General features: G+C 34.0%; 2 protein-coding genes across 2 annotated transcripts; both read right to left on the minus strand.

The window, feature by feature from the left end:
• Window positions 1-2079: 2079 nt before the first annotated feature.
• On the minus strand, window positions 2080-17234 carry LOC111702306 (DNA repair and recombination protein RAD54-like). The gene is made up of 13 exons (XM_023473951.1): window positions 17127-17234; window positions 15641-15778; window positions 14796-14888; window positions 14071-14207; window positions 13675-13818; window positions 12862-12957; window positions 12489-12559; window positions 12093-12148; window positions 11648-11780; window positions 10097-10366; window positions 9470-9896; window positions 2699-2877; window positions 2080-2236 (listed from the first exon to the last, which is right to left on the minus strand). The coding sequence occupies exons 1-13, from the start codon at window positions 17173-17175 to the stop codon at window positions 2080-2082; spliced, it is 1950 nt and encodes a 649-aa protein (XP_023329719.1). The 5' UTR covers window positions 17176-17234.
• A 6-nt stretch (window positions 17235-17240) lies between these two features.
• Window positions 17241-20412, minus strand: LOC111702303 (Sjoegren syndrome/scleroderma autoantigen 1 homolog). The gene is made up of 5 exons (XM_023473948.1): window positions 19942-20412; window positions 19556-19614; window positions 19213-19305; window positions 18211-18320; window positions 17241-17866 (listed from the first exon to the last, which is right to left on the minus strand). Exons 1-5 carry the CDS (start codon window positions 20006-20008, stop codon window positions 17416-17418), a joined length of 780 nt encoding a protein of 259 aa, XP_023329716.1. The 5' UTR covers window positions 20009-20412; the 3' UTR covers window positions 17241-17415.
• Between the last annotated feature and the right edge of the window lie 175 nt (window positions 20413-20587).

Raw genomic sequence — 20587 nt, forward strand, 5'->3', positions numbered from 1 at the left:
GGACATTTCATAGATAGTTGGATATAGGATAATTCAAAGATAGACATGGATAGAACATTTCATAGATAGTTGGATATAGGATAATTCAAAGATGGACATTGGACATGGATAGTACATTTCATAGATAGTTGGATATAGGATAATTCAAAGATGGACATGGATAGAACATTTCATAGATAGTTGGATATAGGATAATTCAAAGATGGACATGGATAGAACATTTCATAGATATAGTTGGATATAGGATAATTTAAAGATGGACATGGATAGAACATTTCATAGATAGTTGGATATAGGATAATTCAAAGATGGACGTGGCTAGGACATTTCATAGATAGTTGGATATAGGATAATTCAAAGATGGACATGGATAGAACATTTCATAGATAGTTGGATATAGGATAATTCAAAGATGGACATGGATAGAACATTTCATAGATATAGTTGGATATAGGATAATTCATGTAGATAGTTGATTCTTTATTTCTGTAAATTGTCAGCCCTATCTATAAAATGTTCCGTCAAAACCCTTTAGTTATTTTAAATTGAAACTTTGAGGTTGGGGGAGGGGGCTGTTTTTACGCCTATCCGTACATAATTCATTGTAAACGTTAATTGATTTTAATTCAATTTTTTTTAACTTTGTTTAGAAAAGTAACACCTGACTCTGGAGAACTCAGCTTTGAAAGGTTAGGAAGTAAAAAAAATATTTTTATCTTTAAAAATTTAAAAATACTGAGGAATTAAGTCTTTGCCACAACCTAAAATTTCTAATCCCAATATATTTGAAACCTGATTGTGTAAACCATTCGATATTTCAAATTTAAATTTGAATTAAATTAAAAGTTTGAAATATCTAGAGCCTACGACATAGGGTTGCATAGAAGTAGGGATTAGAAAATCAGAGTTGGTGGCTAAGACTGAATTCCTTTATAGATTCTGTGCTGGGTTAAAGATTTGTTTGCTACGAAACCAAAAAGAAAGAGCGCGGCAAGATTCCTCATCACAATCCAATGTAAGTATTTTACAGTGTAATTAATCAATTGACCCCATACATACTTCACTTACTTTTACGACTAAACTCGAAGGGTAATGTCATAGAGTAATAAAACGAAGAGGTGAAGCTTAGCTCAGATGTACACAATCGACCACCCTATTAATTAATTAATAGAGTGGTCGGTTGTGTACATCACGATATGTTTACGATCTGACACTGTACACTTGTATAGAGTGTGATCGTATTTCTTTGGGGTGGTAAAATGTAGATAATTGAAAATTAGTATTGATAATTAGATAGACACTAAATATGGATTGTAAACACAGGAGTGTATACTGTGCAGTACATTCCAGTTTAGTTTTTTCTTTATGTTAGTAAAAGTATGACCAAGTTTTGCATCGTGAAAAACTGCACAAACAATTCTTCTTGTAAAAATGTGAGTTATTTCAAATTACCAAAACATTGTGCATGGCTAGACCTTTTAAGGTTGGGAGACTCCAGAGTATATCCCTCAAGTTGTATTTGCTTAAACCATTTTAAAGAAGGAGATATTTGTCAGGGAAATAACCGAGTTTGAAGAAAAATGCAACACCATTGCTCTCAACTTTAGGAGAGTATAAAAATGAATTCACTGTTTTTTTTAATTTTTAATGTTTTAATATTTAACATAATTTAAGAAAAGAAGTCACAATTAAAGATGCGTGCGCATCGTTTTTTTCAGTTTATTTATATTTGTGAAATACACAAGCACCCCCCCCCGCGCTTAAGAAGAGTTGAAGAGAAGAAAGAATAAAAATGTTTGAAATAAGAATGTCATTCAAGTTTTAAGCTAAAGGCATGCCCATAGAAACTTAATATTTTTGATAGAACTTTTAGCTAATAAATTGAAAACCTACAAATTTGAAAATTGTCAAATGTTTGCAGTCAACATCCTCAAATACTCCAAATACCACTAATACTATTAATACTACTAAAACTAATGATACTAATAATAATAATAATAATAATCGTAATCAGCGAAATGTTTTGTTTAAAGCTTGATAAACAAAACTGGTGGAATGAATTGGACAGCAAGATTACTATTATAAGATAATAATGTTTTCATCTAGTAAATATTTAATTTTACCTAAAGCAAGCATCCTGTAAATATAGCACTTTTTCCTCTGTCCATCTCTCCAGACCCGGGCCATAGCCTGCTCATCATTAGCAGGGTTCCAGTCAGGATCAAACATAACCAATCTAGGCATAGTGGACAAAGAGAATAGATACGTATAGAGTAATAGAAGGTAAAAATGTGTAAAACCGCCATTTTGTTGTACTGATTCCATACTAGCTGCAGGTGTACTTCATACATTTGTGCATTATAACCTTTTGGGCCCTTGAACATCTTTTTGTAGAAAAACATTTTCTTGAAAACTATTTTATTCATTTTAGCATAAACTATATAAAAAGAAGAAATAGTAACGTATATGTCCATTGTCCAGGGATCATACTGTTTTATTTTAATGTACTACGTATAATCTGTTAACGTTTACATGAATTGTACACTTGAACTCATTTTCAGGCTCAAAGGGACTGAACAAATTCATACCGCGGAATAGTATTATTTTTCTTCTATTCGAATCTCTGTGATTGTGGAATTAGTCGTATCATAATGTTTTAAGAATATAACGTTAGCAGAATTAAAAAAAAGTTGTATACCTGTTTGCTCCGATGAGATTAAGACCACATCCTCCCGCCTTACTTGAGAGCATAAAAATAAAATAGCTACTGCTGGGGTCATTGAACTGATCTACAATTTTCGCGCGCTTTTTGATAGACATTGATCCGTCCAGGCGGACAAAACCATAGTTCCGTAAGGCGCACAATCTCTCAAACATGTCCAGACCCCCAAGAGATACGATCACTCTATATACAAGTGTACAGTGTTAGATCGTAAACATATCGTGATGTACACAACCGACCACTCTATTAATAATTAATAGGGAGGTCGATTGTGTACATCTAAGGTAAGCTTTACCTCTTCGTTTTATTACTCTAAGGGTAATGTCTTTAGGGACAGCCTGATAGCGGGTAAAGATTATCGTCTAAGTACTTAATAACAAATTAATGACCAATCTTGGGAAAAGCATAAATGCACAAACATATTATTTTTGATGATTTTTTAATATTTGAATTTTATTAGGACACATTTTCTGAAAATGAGGATCAATCAAGCCGAGTATCTGTGCTTCGCCAGCAAAGAATACTAGGAAATCCATCTCCTGCTCTCTCCCTTCCCTCCCGTCTTGACCCTCCTCTACACTCTGGACCTCCGAAACCTCCCCGCCATCCTCTCCAGGGACTAGATCGGAGGACAGGGGATGGCGGAGCTGCCTCCGACGGAGAAATAGATCAGCGGACTCGGAGGCAACCGTTTGAGAGAACTGAACGCGGTGTTCAGCAGCTGTCGGAGCAAGAGCAAGCAAAGAAGCAGCCAAGGCGGAGAGAGTCTCATTCTAGGAGGCATACTCTACAGAATGGAATAGATTATGGATTGGTATATTGATATTTCACATCATAAAAAACCTTTAACTTTCCGATTCAAAATGTTTCTAGTTTTAGCATTTCCTTATTTTTTATCACTTGTTAATCAATCATTTATCTGATAATACTTCTTAGATTTAGACATTTTAGAAAGAAAATTAAAATGTTGATTTTTCGAAGGGAAAAAGTTTAAGAGTTAAGAAGTACTTTAAGAAAGTTTATGAAGGTCCGATGTTTTTTTAATAATTGTTAATTTATTTATTGCAACTTAATTTTTAAATAATCCTTAAAGAAACACTTTTCATCGACATCTCACAAAATTTATTTGTGTAAAGTTGAAGAGGATGAAGAGTGTGGAAGAAGAGAGGGATGCTTTACTGAAAGGTCTTCAAACTGTAGAAAGAACAGAACAGTGGTACAGGGATCAACTGGCAGTTGTACAGGTACATATTCTATTGTACAGGTATCTGGTAAACATACTACTGTTTTGAATTTTAATGTTTAATGTCGATAGCATTTAAAAATTCAAAATCTTAATAAATTTCATATTTTAGGAACGAATGAGGAATATAGCTAGGAATGGGGGGAACAGGGGAGATACGGAGATTTCACGAGAAAAACTCGTTTTTCAACTTGCTAGGTAGTTTTTTTTTAATAGATATTGTGTTGAAATTTTGAAAGGTTCTGGATGAAAACCTTATTGTTTTTTTCCGGATCCGGATCCGATACGCTAGATCCATAATCTTCGAATAATTTTTTTGGGGTGGTTGGGGGGAAAGAAGAAATTACATTTTTTGGAATATACACTAACAATGAATCTTAAAAACTTGTTATTCTACCCCTGAATCTTAAAATCTAGAACAATTTCTATTTTTAGGATAGAGGAGGTGAACCAGCACTTGAACAGCTTGATGACCGCGGACATGAGTCTCCCCCTGGGCATGAACCTGGCCCTGGGTGGTCGGACAACCCTCAACCTCAACCAGAGGGACCACAAGGAGATGGAGAGACAGATAACTAGACTCAAGGAACAAAACAAGTCAGTTTTACATTTTTGTTTAAATTTAATCTGTATATAAATTTGGCTTGTCTGTTTGTTTGTTTGTATCCAATAAACGTCAAAACGGCTGAACCGATCGGGCCCAAATTTTTTGTGGGACCTCACGGAGCCCCAGGGAATTTTTATGAATGATCAAAATTTCAAATATTTGTCTCCATCAAAATTCGATCTTCATTAAATTTTTGAAAATTTTGAAAATCCACGAAATTTTTTGTGAAAATCCGCGAATTCTTTTTGTTTTGTTTTACGATGTACACAAAGAGAACATGTTCACACGCCCTCCAAGGATAGTGATTTTAAAAAATGTATTTGAATGGACTACTTCTGGATTTTTAGCCCCTCCTTTTAAATATACAAAAATTCCTTAATTTTCCGAAATGCTCATTTTAAGAGGTTGGGAAGAAGAGAATATAGCTCTCTTAAACCAACTAATAACTCTTCTCTTAAGGTTACTAACTGAAGAGGTTGGGAAGAAGAGTAATATAACTCTCTAAGATCTACTAATAACTCATTTGTTAAGGTTACTAACTGAAAAGTTTGGGAAGAAGAGTAATATAACTTTCTTAAACCAAATAATAAATCTTCTCTTAAGGTTACTAACTGAAGAGGTTGGGAAGAAGAGAAATATATCTCTCCTAAACCAAATAATAACTCTATTATTAAGGTTACTTACTGAAGAGGTTGGGAAGAAGAGTAATATAACTCTCCTAAACCAACTAATAACTCTTCTATTAAGGTTATTAACTGAAGAGGTTGGGAAGAAGAGTAATATAACTGTCCTAAACCAACTAATAACTCTTCTGTTAAGGTTACTGACTGAAGAGGTTGGGAAGAAGAGAATATAACTCTCCTAAATCAACTAATAACTCTTCTGTTAAGGTTATTAACTGAAGAGGTTGGAAAGAAGAGTAATGCTATAACTCTTTTAGACCAAGAGAAGGGAGCTCTTATTAGAGAACTTTTTCAGGTAAATATGCAAGCAGGGAGGATGGTTTAATTCAGGGGTGTATATTATCATGTGTATCACCCCTTTTTGAAAATTCTGTCACTTTGCCTTTTATTGTCCAATATTTCATGCTTTCCCCAGATTATCAAAAATCTACCTTCTCCTGGATCTAGAAGCTAAAAACAAGCACATGATCTGTTGATCTTATATTGTTGTAAACTTAACGTTTATTATTGAAAATATGTATATGCCTAGGGCTGGACACATTTTTAATCTTTTTGAACCGTGTGTTAAAAAGGTCCTTTAGCTGAATCGTTTGTTATTTTCAAAATCGTTGCGATCTTAATTCTTATATCAACAATTGTCCAAGAGTTTGACTTTGCTTTCCCGATTAGTTTGTTATCGACAATTGTTCTTGTAAGATATTGATTTATTGATTTCTAGGCACGATCACGAGTACGGCAAGCTGAATTGAACGATATGAGTGGAGAAGCAACTTTTATGTGATAACTTATCCAAAATTAATTTACTTTTATACAGTAGGACCCATAAAACTACATATATATAAAAAGACGACATTTTTGTGCATTTGATCTTATCATAGCTTAAAAAGCAATTCATGGAGTGAAATTGGTCACTGCTCAATGTTGTGTTTCATGCTCACTGCATTATATCATATCATGAAGTTGGGGTTTCAATTACTCAGCGGTTAGGTTTTTCAGCCCAGATTATTAAAGCTATGCTTCCATTTTGCGGGACTTGTGAGTTGCTTCGCGTGAATATTGATAAGACAAAGTTTAACTTGAGTCTTTACAGTCGTCTTCCGATTTCACATGTCTTTTTGTAGCCTTCTTGCTTCGCTTTTTATTTTATTTTGTCATTAATAGTCGAGTCTGTTGCTCAACTTAAAATGTGCTTCCATCGTAATTTTGTAAACTCTGGTTAAACCGGAATTGTAGATTTTTACTTTGTCCATTAAATCTTGGTTTTAGGGTTAAAGGAATTGAGTTTATGTCACAAACTCCGATTTCCTATAACTTTGAAATTATGAAGTATCAAAGGTTTACACCATCAGTTTGAAAAGTTAAAGAGATTCGAAAATTTGTGATTGTTTCAAAAATTTTGCTCTGCTTTTTAAAAGTCACCAAAATACCTATAAAATATTTACTATTTTTTAAATTTTCTCAAAACCCAATATTGCAACTTACATTCAATGGAATAATGGTTGAGTATAATTCATGATCATATAATTGATAAACGTTACATATGGTGTCTTTTTTATTTTGTTATCGGATAGAATTTAAATTATGTAATATATTTTTGTAAAATATATCAGATAAATAAAAAATATTTGACTTGATTACAACTCTTTCACAATCGATCTTCATTTTACATAAATACTTTTCAAATTCAGTAATTTTACAGTTAATTCACATAAATTTTGAATACAATAAGATTTAACTTGAAAAATTTCAATATCAGTAAGCGTAATAGGTTTAGGAAATGACTAGGGAAAAATCAATAATACATCAGTAAGCGTAATAGTTTTAGAAAATGACTTGGGAAATTTCAATAATACATCAGTAAGCGTAATAGGTTTAGGAAATGACTAGGGAAATTTCAATAATACATCAGTAAGCGTTATAGGTTTAGCAAATGACTTGGGAAATTTTCATAATACATCAGTAAGCGTAATAGGTTTAGGAAATGACTTTGGAAAATTCAATAATACATCAGTAAGCGTAATAGGTTTAGAAAATGACTTTGGAAAATTCAATAATACATCAATAAGCGTAATAGGTTTAGGAAATGACTTGGGAAAATTCGATAATACATCAGTAAGCGTAATAGGTTTAGAAAATGACTTTGGAAAATTCAATAATACATCAATAAGCGTAATAGGTTTAGGAAATGACTTGGGAAAATTCGATAATACATCAGTAAGCGTAATAGGTTTAGAAAATGACTTTGGAAAATTCAATAATACATTAGTAAGCGTAATAGGTTTAGGAAATGACTTTGGAAAATTCAATAATACATCAGTAAGCGTAATAGGTTTAGGAAATGACTTGGGAAAATCCAATAATACATCTGTAAGCGTAATAGATTGAGAAGATTAGATTTATTAAACAACTTTAATTTGATCGTGGGACTTGTGATGAAAGACGAATGAGACTCCAGAGTCCCAAACCTGCTTGAGCTCCATATCCTGGAGACCCTAAATGAAGTGATTTACTGGCTTCTCAAGGAATTGTGTCTTTGCCACAAACTCAATTTTTTAAATCCCATTATCTTTGCAATCCAAAGTTGAAGACCTTAGGTACTTCGAACTTTAAATTATATAAAATAAGTTTGAAATATCAAAGGTTTACACCATCAGGTTGGAGAGATATAGGGATTAGAAAACTTTTAGTAAAAGCTTAACTCCTTAATTTAGTTCCAACACATCTCAAGGCTTTAGATTGATCATACATTCCAAAGAATGTATAGACACGGAATTTCTTCCGGATAAATTTACGGCTACGGTTCCATCTTTGAGTCCAAACCTGTCTCAGACATAGTCTTTGACTTGTCCAACGAATGTTCCCATTCTCCATCAATTACGAAAACCAAATTGCTGAAAATTATCATTATTAATTTTCGCTTTTTAATAAAACCATCTAACTTTTCATTGTATCTATTGTATTTAACTTGTATCCATCAATACCTAACCTAGAATGGCCAATCTTGAGTCTGGTGAGTTTATCTTCAACTCAAATCATATTGAAATTAACCTTCTCAGTAAATTGGCAGTCTGAAGCAGGGGGCGGAAACGTCATGTGTGTGTGTCTGTACCAAAAGAGTGTGTGTAAAGTTTACCGAACCGAAGGTGTGTACTGTAGGTATATTCAGTACATACGAATCTCGGTATTTGTACAGTCTAGGAGAGTACATTTGTTTATTGTTAATTGTTTACTTAAAAATAATCTTAATATATATGTAGCATATTATTTATATATTTAAGTCAACACTATAAAGCCAAATTTCCATGCAAGTAATATAATTTGATTAAAGTTTACAATAAACTACCCGTTATTCAAGCTCAATTATAATTGACAACATTGTTTTGCAATTTCCTTGACTGTAAGTCATGTTTTGTGTCTGTACCAAAAGTGTGTGTGTAAGGTTTACCGAACTTGTCTGCAAAGCAGTGCGACTGGCTTTCTTATGTCAGACCAGCGCCATTTCCTTTCCTTTTATTCCTATTCCCTGGTCTGAAGACTAATTAAAATAAAATAGAAACCTGAACCTGACCTAAAATCACGAGCAACATTTTAAACTTAGAACATAACACTCCATGGAGAACCAAAAATAACCAATTAAGAAAAAGGAAGAGATAATTTCCCCAAAAGTTAAGTTTATTATAAATAAAAAAATATCTCTCACAATTTCTCACAATATTATTATACATGACAAACTATTCCAAAAACTATAATCGTCTGAAACTAAGATTTTTCTTTCAAAATTCATAGGTGGTGGACAATTTTTTATCATAAGATATCTGTCAAAGATAACTTTCAATTGTCATGTTTAATGGTGCACCCTGCACTCAATGCAGATCCAACAAGAATATGCTATTCTCCTACCTGATCAACTACACAAGAGCTCAGAGCTTTCTTGTGTTCTTGTCTCTGTAATATCTTCTCCTCGATTGTACCTTATCAATTACTAGATTTTTACAGATTTCTTTAAAGAATCCAACANAAAAAAAAGTTGTATACCTGTTTGCTCCGATGAGATTAAGACCACATCCTCCCGCCTTACTTGAGAGCATAAAAATAAAATAGCTACTGCTCGGGTCATTGAACTGATCTACAATTTTCGCGCGCTTTTTGATAGACATTGATCCGTCCAGGCGGACAAAACCATAGTTCCGTAAGGCGCACAATCTCTCAAACATGTCCAGTGTCTGGGTGTAGTTGGAGACTAAAACCACCTTGTCTGTCGTCGTCGTCTTGACAACTGCCAGGAGACAGTCGAGGATCGACAGCTTACCGGAGAGTTCCGGTCGCAACCGTCCCCGGTCCGGATCATGTCCCGGAGGGAAAAATTCCGCCGCTGTTTCAAATCCTTCCTTTCTCTCCCTGCAGGCCGGAAACACAAGGTCGGGATGATTTACAAGTTTCTTCAGCGACGTAATTGCGGCCAGACTGCTGGAGGTCATCTTGGCTCCGTCCTCTGACTTTAAGGATCTCCTGATGGTGTCGGAGTTGCAGAAAGCTTGGTAGATGTCCATTTGAAGCTGGGTTAGTTTACACACAAGAATTTGTTCTATCTTGACAGGCAGGTATTTGGAAAGTAAAGCCTGGGTTCGCCGAATGATGCATCTAAAACAGAGATAATTATTATTTGGGAATAAATTTCAAGGATTTTTTGTTTAGAATTGTTTGGAGTTCAACAGAAACAAATGGAAAATAAAAATGGCTCAGATATAGAAAAAAAATAAAAAAAATTTGAATTGCACAAAAACAAAACCCAAGAGATACTAGGTTTCTTTTCACATCTGGATTTTCAAATACTTTGATACCTGTTCACTATTTCAGCCATTTCTTGGAGCTTCTCCACACCCTTCTTATGATCCTCATCCGTCGCGTCGGCATCCCTCCCTCGAAGGATCGGGTTCTCAAACCTTTTCCTGAACTCCTGGGAGGAGCCGAGGATCCCCTCGTTGACGAAGTGTATGAGAGAGAAGTACTCGAGCAGATCGTTCTGTATCGGGGTTCCGGAGAGGAGAACTCGACGCTTACATTTCAATCCCATCAGAGCACTGTACGTCTGGTTCTCATGGTTCTTCAACCTAAAGGCAACCCAAATTAAATATGAAATTATTTTCTTCACTAATAGGGACTAGTAGACGTAATTTCTTAATGCCATTCATTTCAAGACTGGAATGCACCTCTGAACTCATAAATTCGCACTTATTTTTTATATCAAATTAATTTCCTGTAGACCGTGACGAAAAAACGGCAAGATTTTTTAGACTTTCAGAAATCTTACCAATACAATGCACAGTGGGCCAGTATTTATAGCTAAAAACATATCATACATGTTTATAGGGGTTTTTGGGGCAAGTTATTAATTCTTGGGGTTTTTTCTCTAGGACCGGTCATGACCTCCCAGGTGGTCATTGAAAAAGTGGTCAAGAGTGGTCATAGGTAGTAAAAACGAGGTTATAGCATGTGACATGTCTAAATATAGGTAATAGAGCACAGCTGGAGCTCATTTCTGAGGTTAATTTTTCTCTAGGTGTGGTCATGATCTTTTCAAGGTGGTCATTGAATGGTGGTCAAGGGTGGTCATAAGTCATCTGAAGGGGAAAAAAATATTCTTGAAATATATTGACATGTTTATATATCAAAAGAAAGAGTTTTGAAAATGTAGGTCAAAAGCGTTTTCAGAATTGAAAAATTCCAAAAAATTATAAGGTTATCACCCAATTAGTGTTTAGGAAATGATAATTTTAAAGAAAAGTTCAACTACAGGTGGGTCTATGGGTGGGTTAAACCCCCCTTTGGGGGACGAAGGGGGTGTAAATGTTTATTTTCTTGTTTTCTATATTCATGGAAGAGATATTTCATGCTGGTTAAAGAGGTTTCCTCATGTAGATTTGAAATTAAAATTAAAATTGAACCATTTTGACAAATTTTCTTCATCAAAAATCTTAAAATAAAGATGAAAAAACTATTTTTTCTTATTAATTGGTATCCAAGGGAGGATAAACGGAATGGTGGCTTAACAAGGATAAAAATAATCTTCATTCTATTATATTATTCACAATTTTTTAGAGTAAGGGAAGGTAAAACTTTGCATCGTCTATGAAAAATGCTCAAAAAGAGCCTAAACATTATCATTCAGACTAAATAAAAACAGTTTTGGAGTTCTCTCGATGTCTAGTTTTAGTAACAAACACTCTCTGGATATATAAGATGGATTATTAAGGTTTTGAATACCCCTGGCCCACTGTACAATGGGGAAAAACAAGCTTTGAGGACGAAATAGGAGGAAATGATTATTTAGAAATTATGAGGCCCAAATCTATTTTTAACAATTAAATTTCATGTTTATTAATTTTTATTACCTGTGTCCCTCGTCGCAAAGGACGAGACCGACCTCGCTAGTGTGGAGGACGTGTGCGTGAAGACGAAAGGTTTCGTATGAGATAATTAGAACAGGGTTGGCTGGTCGTCTTCCGTAGGTGTTCATGAATCCAGCTGAACAGGAAATAGGATTTATAGAATTTAACTTTATTGGACTGTCCTTGTTATTAAACCGTTATCTTATCAACAATGTGGAAGATATCGTCGTTTTTACAGTTGTTTTATTCTCACAATTCCTCCATTGTTTCTGAAGCAGAAAGCAACAGAAAGCTTTTAAGGGTACCGTTGTGGATTAGATTTTCAAAAATAAATGGAACTTCACTTTTATTTAGTCCCTTTCATCAAACCCACAATTCTCGGAAATGATTTTTAAAACTTCTTTTGCAATTTTCATCATTTTAAACTGAAAAAATTAATTTTACTTACTTAGATTTTTATCTATCTCAGCCTTAGTTCCACTGTCTATCGCTAGGGGGGATATTCTGCCAGAAACAATTCATTTTTTAAATTTAAAAAACTGACACTGAACACCGAACATTCGTTTAGATCTATAGATAAATTTAATTCCTGTTCGATATCCCGAGATGGTTACACCCGGCAGAGATAACTTTAATAGAGGAATCAAATTCAAAAGTGCCCACAATAGATAGAGAGATCAAGGTAAATAATTTTCGGACCTTAGACGGGTTTTTTTTAAAATGGGCTCGGTCTACATTTCCAGGGAATGATGGCTAACTGGAATTTTTGCCCATTATTAATCAAAGAAACGATGGTACGTAAAATTTTAAATTATCCAACTATAAAATTCCAAATGTACTGTTCCTGTTTGGTAACCATTTTTGTATCTCGTTAAACCAGTTCTTCACCAAACTACTCGGGCAAACAACTATAACCTGCTCAATGTCCAAGATCAAAAATCAAAATTTTTTAAATATAAAATTACAATTTTGAAAAAAAAACACGAAATTTATCAAAAAAGGATAGGTTTAAACGCTATGAAATATGACAGCAACATTGAAAATTTCCCATTTTTTTCTCGAATATTTAGCAAAATAGTTACGTTTGAAATAAATCAAATCATGGGCGGCAGACATTAAGAATCTCCATAGTTTTAATGTGTCACAAAATATCAAAAAAGAAGAAAACTTCAGGTATTAGAAAACTAAATGATTGATTGATTGATCGAGGTTGGTTCCTTGTCAATGAGAGGTTTACACTGTGGAGATTGTTTAAGCAGAGTCCATAGAAGAGTGATGCACTGAAGTGTTTTCCCCAGACCCATCTCATCAGCCTACAATAAAATTATTTTAAAGGAAAAAGTATAAGTGAGAAAGTATTACATTACTCCCATTTTATCCCCCCCCCTTCTCCTATCTTTAAAAGTTATATCCCCAGTGGGGAAATACTATTAGAATCCATTTATTATCGATTCCTGGATACACGTAAAAAACGAGAAAAAACTTTTAGAGTAAATTGTTCATCCATATCTATAATAAACAATAAACATGCTAATAAGAAATGTCGAATATATTTTTTTATAAAAGAAAAACGGCAAAAATAAATACACCCTCAAGTAGACGTTACATCTTTCAGATCTTACAGTCTGGTACAATCATTCTTTTATTCAGTTTCCTTTTTTTTAATCCTTAGACTGGCGGAATTTCCAATTCGTGTATTGGCATTTGAAGGAGCCAATCGATTTGGCATTTTTTATTTCTTTTGGCAGGTCGTTCCATTGTTGAACTACACGATTAGAGAAAAATCTTCTTTTCAACTCTGAATTAAATAATTTACTTTTAACGTTCAAGGGATCCACTGAGAGCCGTGTTACTCTCTCCTCTCTCATCTACAAATTCAAACCAAACTTTTCTGTCAACTCTATCAATCTCATGTACAATTTTGAAAGTCTGGACCGTGTCGAACTGAATCCGTGTGTACTACAGTGGTTTGCAGAACTCTGACCGAAAAAATAATGGCTTTAAGTGTAGAGTGAATCAAATAAAATTACCATGATACAGCCGTGGTACTCTGAAATCCTAGAACCCACGACACAGTCATACATAAACTTGACACCCTCCCTCTGATGAGGCCGGAGGACGTTACAGAGGATTGGGTCAACAACCACAGCAACCTCGAGACTGTTTACATCCACCTAAACATGGTAAACACTGTAAACATTGTAAACATTGCAAATATTGTAAACATTGTAAACATTGTAAACATTGTAAACATTGTAAATATTGTAAATATTGAAAATTGTAAACATTGTAAACATTGTAATTTAAAATTTTAGAAAAGCAAAAACTTACACTTCGAGAAACTGAAACTTTAACAGATAGATATATAACTTCTAACCATAACTTTTACAAATAAACAAAACTTAACTATAAATATTTTGTAATACCTTTAATTTCTCGTGTTCTGAGAGTAGGACAGGTTCATGGAGAACAAGAGCTCCCTCAGCGTCTGGATCATGAAGAGGTTGCCGGCCTCCAGTTCGTCGCACACCCAGGCTTCGTCCATAGCTACCGCCAACATAACCTGTTGATAAATCAAAATAAAATTGAATCAAACAAAATCAAATCAATTTAAATCAAATCAAATCAAATCAAATCAAATCAAATCAAATCAAATCAAATCAAATCAAATCAAATCAAATCAAATCAAATCAAATTAAACAGAACACAACAAATAAAATCAAATCAGACCAGATCAAATCAATTGAAAACTTTTCTAATTAAATAAATCAATTCAGATCAAATCAAATTAAATCACATAAAACATAAAATATAAAATAAAATAAAATAAAATAAAATAAAATAAAATAAAATCATATTAAATCAAATCAAATCAAACCAAATCAAATAAAATTAATTAAATCATTTCAAATTAAATAATATCAATTCAGATCAGATCAAACATAAATATAAAATCAAATCGTAACAAATCACATCAAATTAAATCAAACCATGAAATCAATATTCAAAAACATCAAAAATAACAAAGTTCATATAAAAATATCTTAAATCAAAGTCAACTTCTTCTTGTGATAAGTACTATATAAGTATTATTATTATAAAGTATTTAGATATAAAAGAAGAGGCAAAGACACATGATCCATACTATTACCTTTAATTGGAATCTTGAAGGGTTTGTTGAGCAACCTCCTGATCAAGGCCTCATGAGGAGACATAGATACAGTAGAACCCGGAGAACATAAACCTGGAGAAGATTTAGAGATATCGATGAATAAAAATAAATAAAAAACTCACTGGACGTAAAACATGTGATTCGTTTCCGGTTTTGTATAATATCTTTCTGAATCACCAAATTAAAATTGTAAAAAAAAATATGCAGCAAAAAAAGAATTGAAAAAAAGATAGAATTGACATTAATATCAATAAGACTTATATTATATTACTAGGCTGTTTCTTCTATTTCAATTGTGAACATGTTCTCATTGTAACATTGAAAAACAAAGAAAAACATATTTCGCGGATTTAATAAAACAAAATTGCAGATTTTCATTTTAAAATTTTTTACAAAAATAAAAACTTTTTATCATTCATAAACCTTCCCTGGGGTCACGCGAGATCCCACAAAAAATTTGGGCCCGATCGGTTCAGCCGTTTTGACGTTTATTGGATACAAACAAACAAACATCCAGACAAGCCAAATTTATTTATAAATCGGGTCTGTGGTTTTGAATAAACAAAGATTATAATCGCCCCTTGAATATATTTAAATAACAACATAAGATGTTTGATGTGTATCTCTACATGAATACTAATCAGTTAAAATAAAAAACCAGTCAACCATCATTCCTTAGAAATCAAGGCTGAGCCTCCATAAAAATAATCGAAAATAAATATACCAGTTGATAAAGAACACAAATCTAGTGTGTATCAATTTGTCGAGGACTAAACCAATGAGAGACTTCACCTCCCAACTGAGCACCACAATAAGTAAAATACCTATGATAGGGGCTCGTGTCAAGTTGGAGAGAAGTCCCAAGGGTTTCCTCTCCGGGCTCTCGTCATCACTGTCCGGGTTCGGTTTCAGTTTCTTTTTCGGACGAACTCTCGTCTTCTCCGCTGACAAATCGTCTTCTCCTGAATTGGGAAATTCTGTTTTCGTTTCACTTTGAAACAATTTAACCAATGCTTTAAGCTCTTGACGTAAGTTAAAAATTTTATTTAAAAAACGCAATGATGCAAAAAATTTGTATTATTGTTCTGATATCCATAGCAACAAAAACACTGGAAAATATTTGTTTGTCCTGTCGATTTTTTATTGTAACATACATTAAGACAACTTTTGAATTTGTTCAGATTACTAATAAACTTTAGCGCTTTTTCTGAAAATATCGCAAATGGAAACCCTTCTTGAAGGATTTAAGTTTGATTGTATGGACAAATTGGAAACTAGAAAAAGATAAAAAATTCGGTGATGGTGAAGGACCAAACCTCTGTAGAGTAACAAAAATTAGATGTTAGTTCCACATTTATTGAAAATATATTTCGGTCTGGGTTGACCCTCGTCAGTTCTTGAGATTGTTTCTGTCACAAAGATTAAAAAGAAGAAATCTAGAAACAGATGAAGAAATAAAGTATTCAATTCAGTGTTTAAAGTATAGTTGAACAGTCGCATATTCAGTAGAAAGCAACCGTCTGAGTGCGAAAGGTAAACATGTAATGGGACTGTAAGGCTTAATTTAAAGTAAACCTTTACTTATCGAGTGGCATTTCCGATTCACAAGGGTGCCCTTACAAGCTCTGTCTGATCAAGCATGGAAGAGCAATCAAGTCTATGTTTATCTTTTCAATCGTGGTTTCCCTACTAAAGATGATCAGAATGATCAGTGTTGTTTAAACTTTTATGTTAACAGTATATGCGGATTTTCGTATGATAAAGTTATTGTATCCTGTGGACCAACGTGGCGAGTTCACTTTTTATGTTTAATAGTGTAATGTTTTTGTTTCAAAAGTCTTCGTCACAGTTTTTAATGCTGAGTGCGTTATATTTTCTTATTCAAACCTTCAATAAACGTAGAAGACTTTGCTCGACTTTATTATGGAGAGATCTTCGATTAGGAGAGAGGGTTCCAGTTCAAAGCTTTGCAGGAATACTACCCGGTACAGTTTTTCTCTTTATTATTTCTGGTGCATGGACATTACGGATTCGGAATTATCAGAATTAAACAGTTAACCAGCTAGAAAAACTGTTTCCACATTATTGATAAGATAAAGTGTACCGCTGTGAACGCCCTCTTTAAATGAAAGGTCACTTGAAATTACAATTAAATGCATGAGATATCTGGAAATATGAAATTCTATTTTAACCCTAAAAACAGTAGTTGAGCTTGCAGTGACTTGTTTGAATACATTCAAAACTTTCCATCCATGATAAATGTTTAGTTTAAATATTAGCCAAACCACTAGAAATGAACAGAACTCCTACCTCCAGATATTCGTTTTGCAACCTGTGATGGAGCCTGACATCGTCGCATTTTATCTTTAAAAAAAATAAGATAAACGTTTTAATTGAAAATGAAATAGATAGGTCTTAAAGGAACTGAACAATTACGCCAAAATTATAACAATTTTGCAACCCGATATTTTATATTTCAAACTATGAATTCTGCTGGATCAAATAGGCAACATTTAAATTCGAAAGTTTTCACCATCAGGTTTATAGATAAAGGGATTAGAAACTAAAGTGTTTGGTTCCTTTCTTGATGAAATATGATTTATTGCAGAATACTGGAGACTGTGTGCAGAGCTGAGGCGGTTTCCCTGATTAGAATGGCGAGATTAGTGGCGGATACCACACTATGCTCTGCCTCAAGCAGTTGGTTCGCCCACTGCAGCTTGGCGGAGAGAATTGACCGGGAGTTCTGGAGGATTTCTCTACTCTCTGTATCTTGTATCCGGGATCCAGGGGTGGAGAGGGGGATAGGTTTCAACTGGAGCTGAGGGATATCACCGGAAGCTTGAATCCTGGAGGCTGCTCCGAGGCTACCGAGGATAGAACTGGGTTGACCCTGAGCTACACCCTGGGGAGGATGGGGAAAGGGGCTAGCGGATCCTGTTTGATTTCGATTTTGACCAAATCCACGAAAATTTGATTCCTCTTCTTCCCTCTCCATCGGTGTCATCCGATGCATTGAGCTTCCGGGAATCAAATCAGGATTCTGTGACCTAGGTAAACAAATGTAAGTATCTTTATGGTATATATAACTCGCTTGGGAACCCAACGTTGTAATAATCTCTGTTTGAAGTAGTAATCTCTGTTTGTCTAACTTTTTATATGTCCGATAATACTTGACCGATTGGCCTCAAATGATTGGAAAACTCGAGAGAACCCCGGGAACGTTCTTAGCTTGGTTTTGAGATTCTAAGTTGAGTGGGTCGAGTTTAATAGCTAAAATCGTACTTTGCTACCAAGCGCGGGTAAACGGCGGGAGGAACTATGAGTACCCTTGCCAACGCTGTGTTCCCAACCTAGTATAATTATTTATCATAAAAAGTTATCAAGAACTTACTCTGATCTTGGCTGAGAACTGAGACCGGAGAAGGCGGACTCCGCCAGAACTTTCTCCGCCGCTTGATCTGACAGGACAGGATCGTCCTTACTGGTCTCGTGGCAATCAATCTGAAGAATTTTTGAAAAAAAAACCTATNCATTTCTCGGCTATGTTAGAGGGAAAGAAAGAAAAGCACGGAGAGATAAGGAAAAAGACAATATACCATGACATCTGTGTTTTTTTCTGATTGTAAGTATATTATGATAAAATAATGCTAAAGTTATAATGCAAGTTTGTAAATATAGCAAGATAAACTTATATCCTATCATTTGCCTCATAACAAAAAAATTTTTTTTTAAAAACACAGAAATTCTTGAAAGGGACTTTAGGAATTCCAAAATAATCAAAGAACTATTAAATAGTCTCGGGAATTCCGAATTGTGGTCTGCTTTTTTCGTACGTTCAAAATTGACATAGTCATTCAGAAATTTGTCGAGAATTCAGCTTATTAATTAAAATCAAAATTATCTTTATCCACATTCGGCAAAACCTTTTATTCATACACTTTTTTGCCATTTATCAACTTTAAGAACTCAAAGACGAGTTTCTGTTCGTCCCTTGAATTCCCATCTTTATTGGGACACACTGTATACATTTAATATTAGTTTAAAACTGACCTCTTGACATGCAACGCAGTATATTTGTCCCTGTTTATCCAGAACTCACCTCTTGACAAGCAACGCAGTATATTTGCCCCTGTTTATCCTGAACTCACCTCTTGACATGCAACGCAGTATATTTGCTCCTGTTTATCCTGAACTCACCTCTTGACATGCAACGCAGTATATTTGCTCCTGTTTATCCTGAACTCACCTCTTGACATGCAACGCAGTATATTTGCCCCTGTTTATCCTGAACTCACCTCTTGACATGCAACGCAGTATATTTGCCCCTGTTTATCCTGAACTCACCTCTTGACATGCAACGCAGTATATTTGCCCCTGTTTATCCTGAACTCACCTCTTGACATGCAACGCAGTATATTTGCCCCTGTTTATCCTGAAGTTCTATTGTAGAACATTGTCTGCAGGTTGTTGCTAGCATCCGGTATCCCTTTAGACAGTTCAAATATTCAAATATTTATCCATTTTTTTTAAATGATATGAATCCTAAGAGCTAATGTCTATTCTAGTTCAGGATAATTCAAGCTTCTATAATTCTTATTTTTGTAGAGGAACGATTCATTTTTATTTGAATCAAAGTTTTTGTTTATTCTTAATTTTAAAAACTGGTCAATTTAACAAATTTTTGCCGAATCATTCATTCTTCGGGAATTTATTCAGTTTTGATGGAGAATATTTGCCTTGAGTAGGTAGTCGCCCATCTTCTTGGATATTTTATCGCTCCGCTCGCGTTTCGCAGCTAAAATCGACGAGAAATTGAAGTATTTAGATTAAAGAGACTGTCAGCATACTTTCAAGTGACCCTTCATGCAAAATGTATCTTTGAAACCTTTGTGGAGAATGTGTCGTTTAAAAGGTTTGAAGGGCTTAGTTTGAATGATTTTGGTGAACTAATTCAGTCTTAATCAGAGAGGTTTTAAGGATAACGTTGTGAATCGGGCATTGCTTTTTTTTTTTGCTTGGAGGGTCCCTTAAAATTACGCTTATAGTCCCTTTAAATTAAAAAATCGATTACAAAATCCAAAACATTAGGATATATTTAAAGCTTATTTAAATAAAATCTGACCTAAAACCTTGAGTTCAGCTTCGGTTGGAGGCTTCCAGTCATCATCATCATCAAACTCATCATTCATTGTGATAATCTGAAATCACCGGGATTCTGCAGAGCTGACGCATAATAATAGGACTAGACGTAGTACGCATTTATTATTTTAAAAATATAACTAATTTATAACATGACTTAAAAACTGATTCTATGTATATTATTTTTTTTTATTAAATGATGAACACAAAATATCTTATTTCTCAAATGAGAAAATAATATTTCAACTTGATCACAGGCTAAAGAAACTTTTTCTTCCATTCTGTCAGTTTTTTAATTCTTCCTCTATTCCAATTCTTTCCTCCAGCTGGTCAGGATTTCTTCAGCTTTCTTTAAACTATCATCATGCTGAAAACCAACATAACTATAACTCGCCGTCTATAGGGTGGCTTGTCCGATTAACAACGGTACCCTTTGCTTATTTTTATTATAATTGAATAAGATATGGTTTTCTCTCTAAACAAATAATCATTTTCTTTTATGTTTTCTCTACAATACTGAATTGCTTCTTCTTTAAAAACAAGTGAGGAAAATTCAAGCTGAAAAAACGACGATATATTATAGATCAGATAAAGGTTTAAAGAATACCATTGTGAATTGTACATACCCT

This window comes from Eurytemora carolleeae, unplaced genomic scaffold (assembly GCF_000591075.1).
Source record: "Eurytemora carolleeae unplaced genomic scaffold, Eaff_2.0 scaffold245, whole genome shotgun sequence".
NCBI classification, from domain to species: domain Eukaryota; kingdom Metazoa; phylum Arthropoda; class Copepoda; order Calanoida; family Temoridae; genus Eurytemora; species Eurytemora carolleeae.

What these genes read in the sequence shown, in the direction of transcription:
- LOC111702306 (XM_023473951.1), bottom strand. Translation starts at nt 17,175, where the DNA reads ATGCGACGATGTCAGGCTCCATCACAGGTTGCAAAACGAATATCTGGA. An exon ending in CAAAAATGGTTACCAAACAG is followed by an intron (nt 12,149 to 12,488) that starts GAACAGTACATT and finishes TGTTTCTGGCAG; the next exon opens with AATATCCCCCCTAGCGATAG. An exon ending in CTTTGCGACGAGGGACACAG is followed by an intron (nt 10,367 to 11,647) that starts GTAATAAAAATT and finishes GGTTGCCTTTAG; the next exon opens with GTTGAAGAACCATGAGAACC.
- LOC111702303 (XM_023473948.1), bottom strand. Translation starts at nt 20,008, where the DNA reads ATGAATGATGAGTTTGATGATGATGATGACTGGAAGCCTCCAACCGAA. An exon ending in AGCTGAACTCAAGGTTTTAG is followed by an intron (nt 19,615 to 19,941) that starts GTCAGATTTTAT and finishes CGTCGATTTTAG; the next exon opens with CTGCGAAACGCGAGCGGAGC. An exon ending in ACTGCGTTGCATGTCAAGAG is followed by an intron (nt 18,321 to 19,212) that starts GTGAGTTCAGGA and finishes AAAATTCTTCAG; the next exon opens with ATTGATTGCCACGAGACCAG.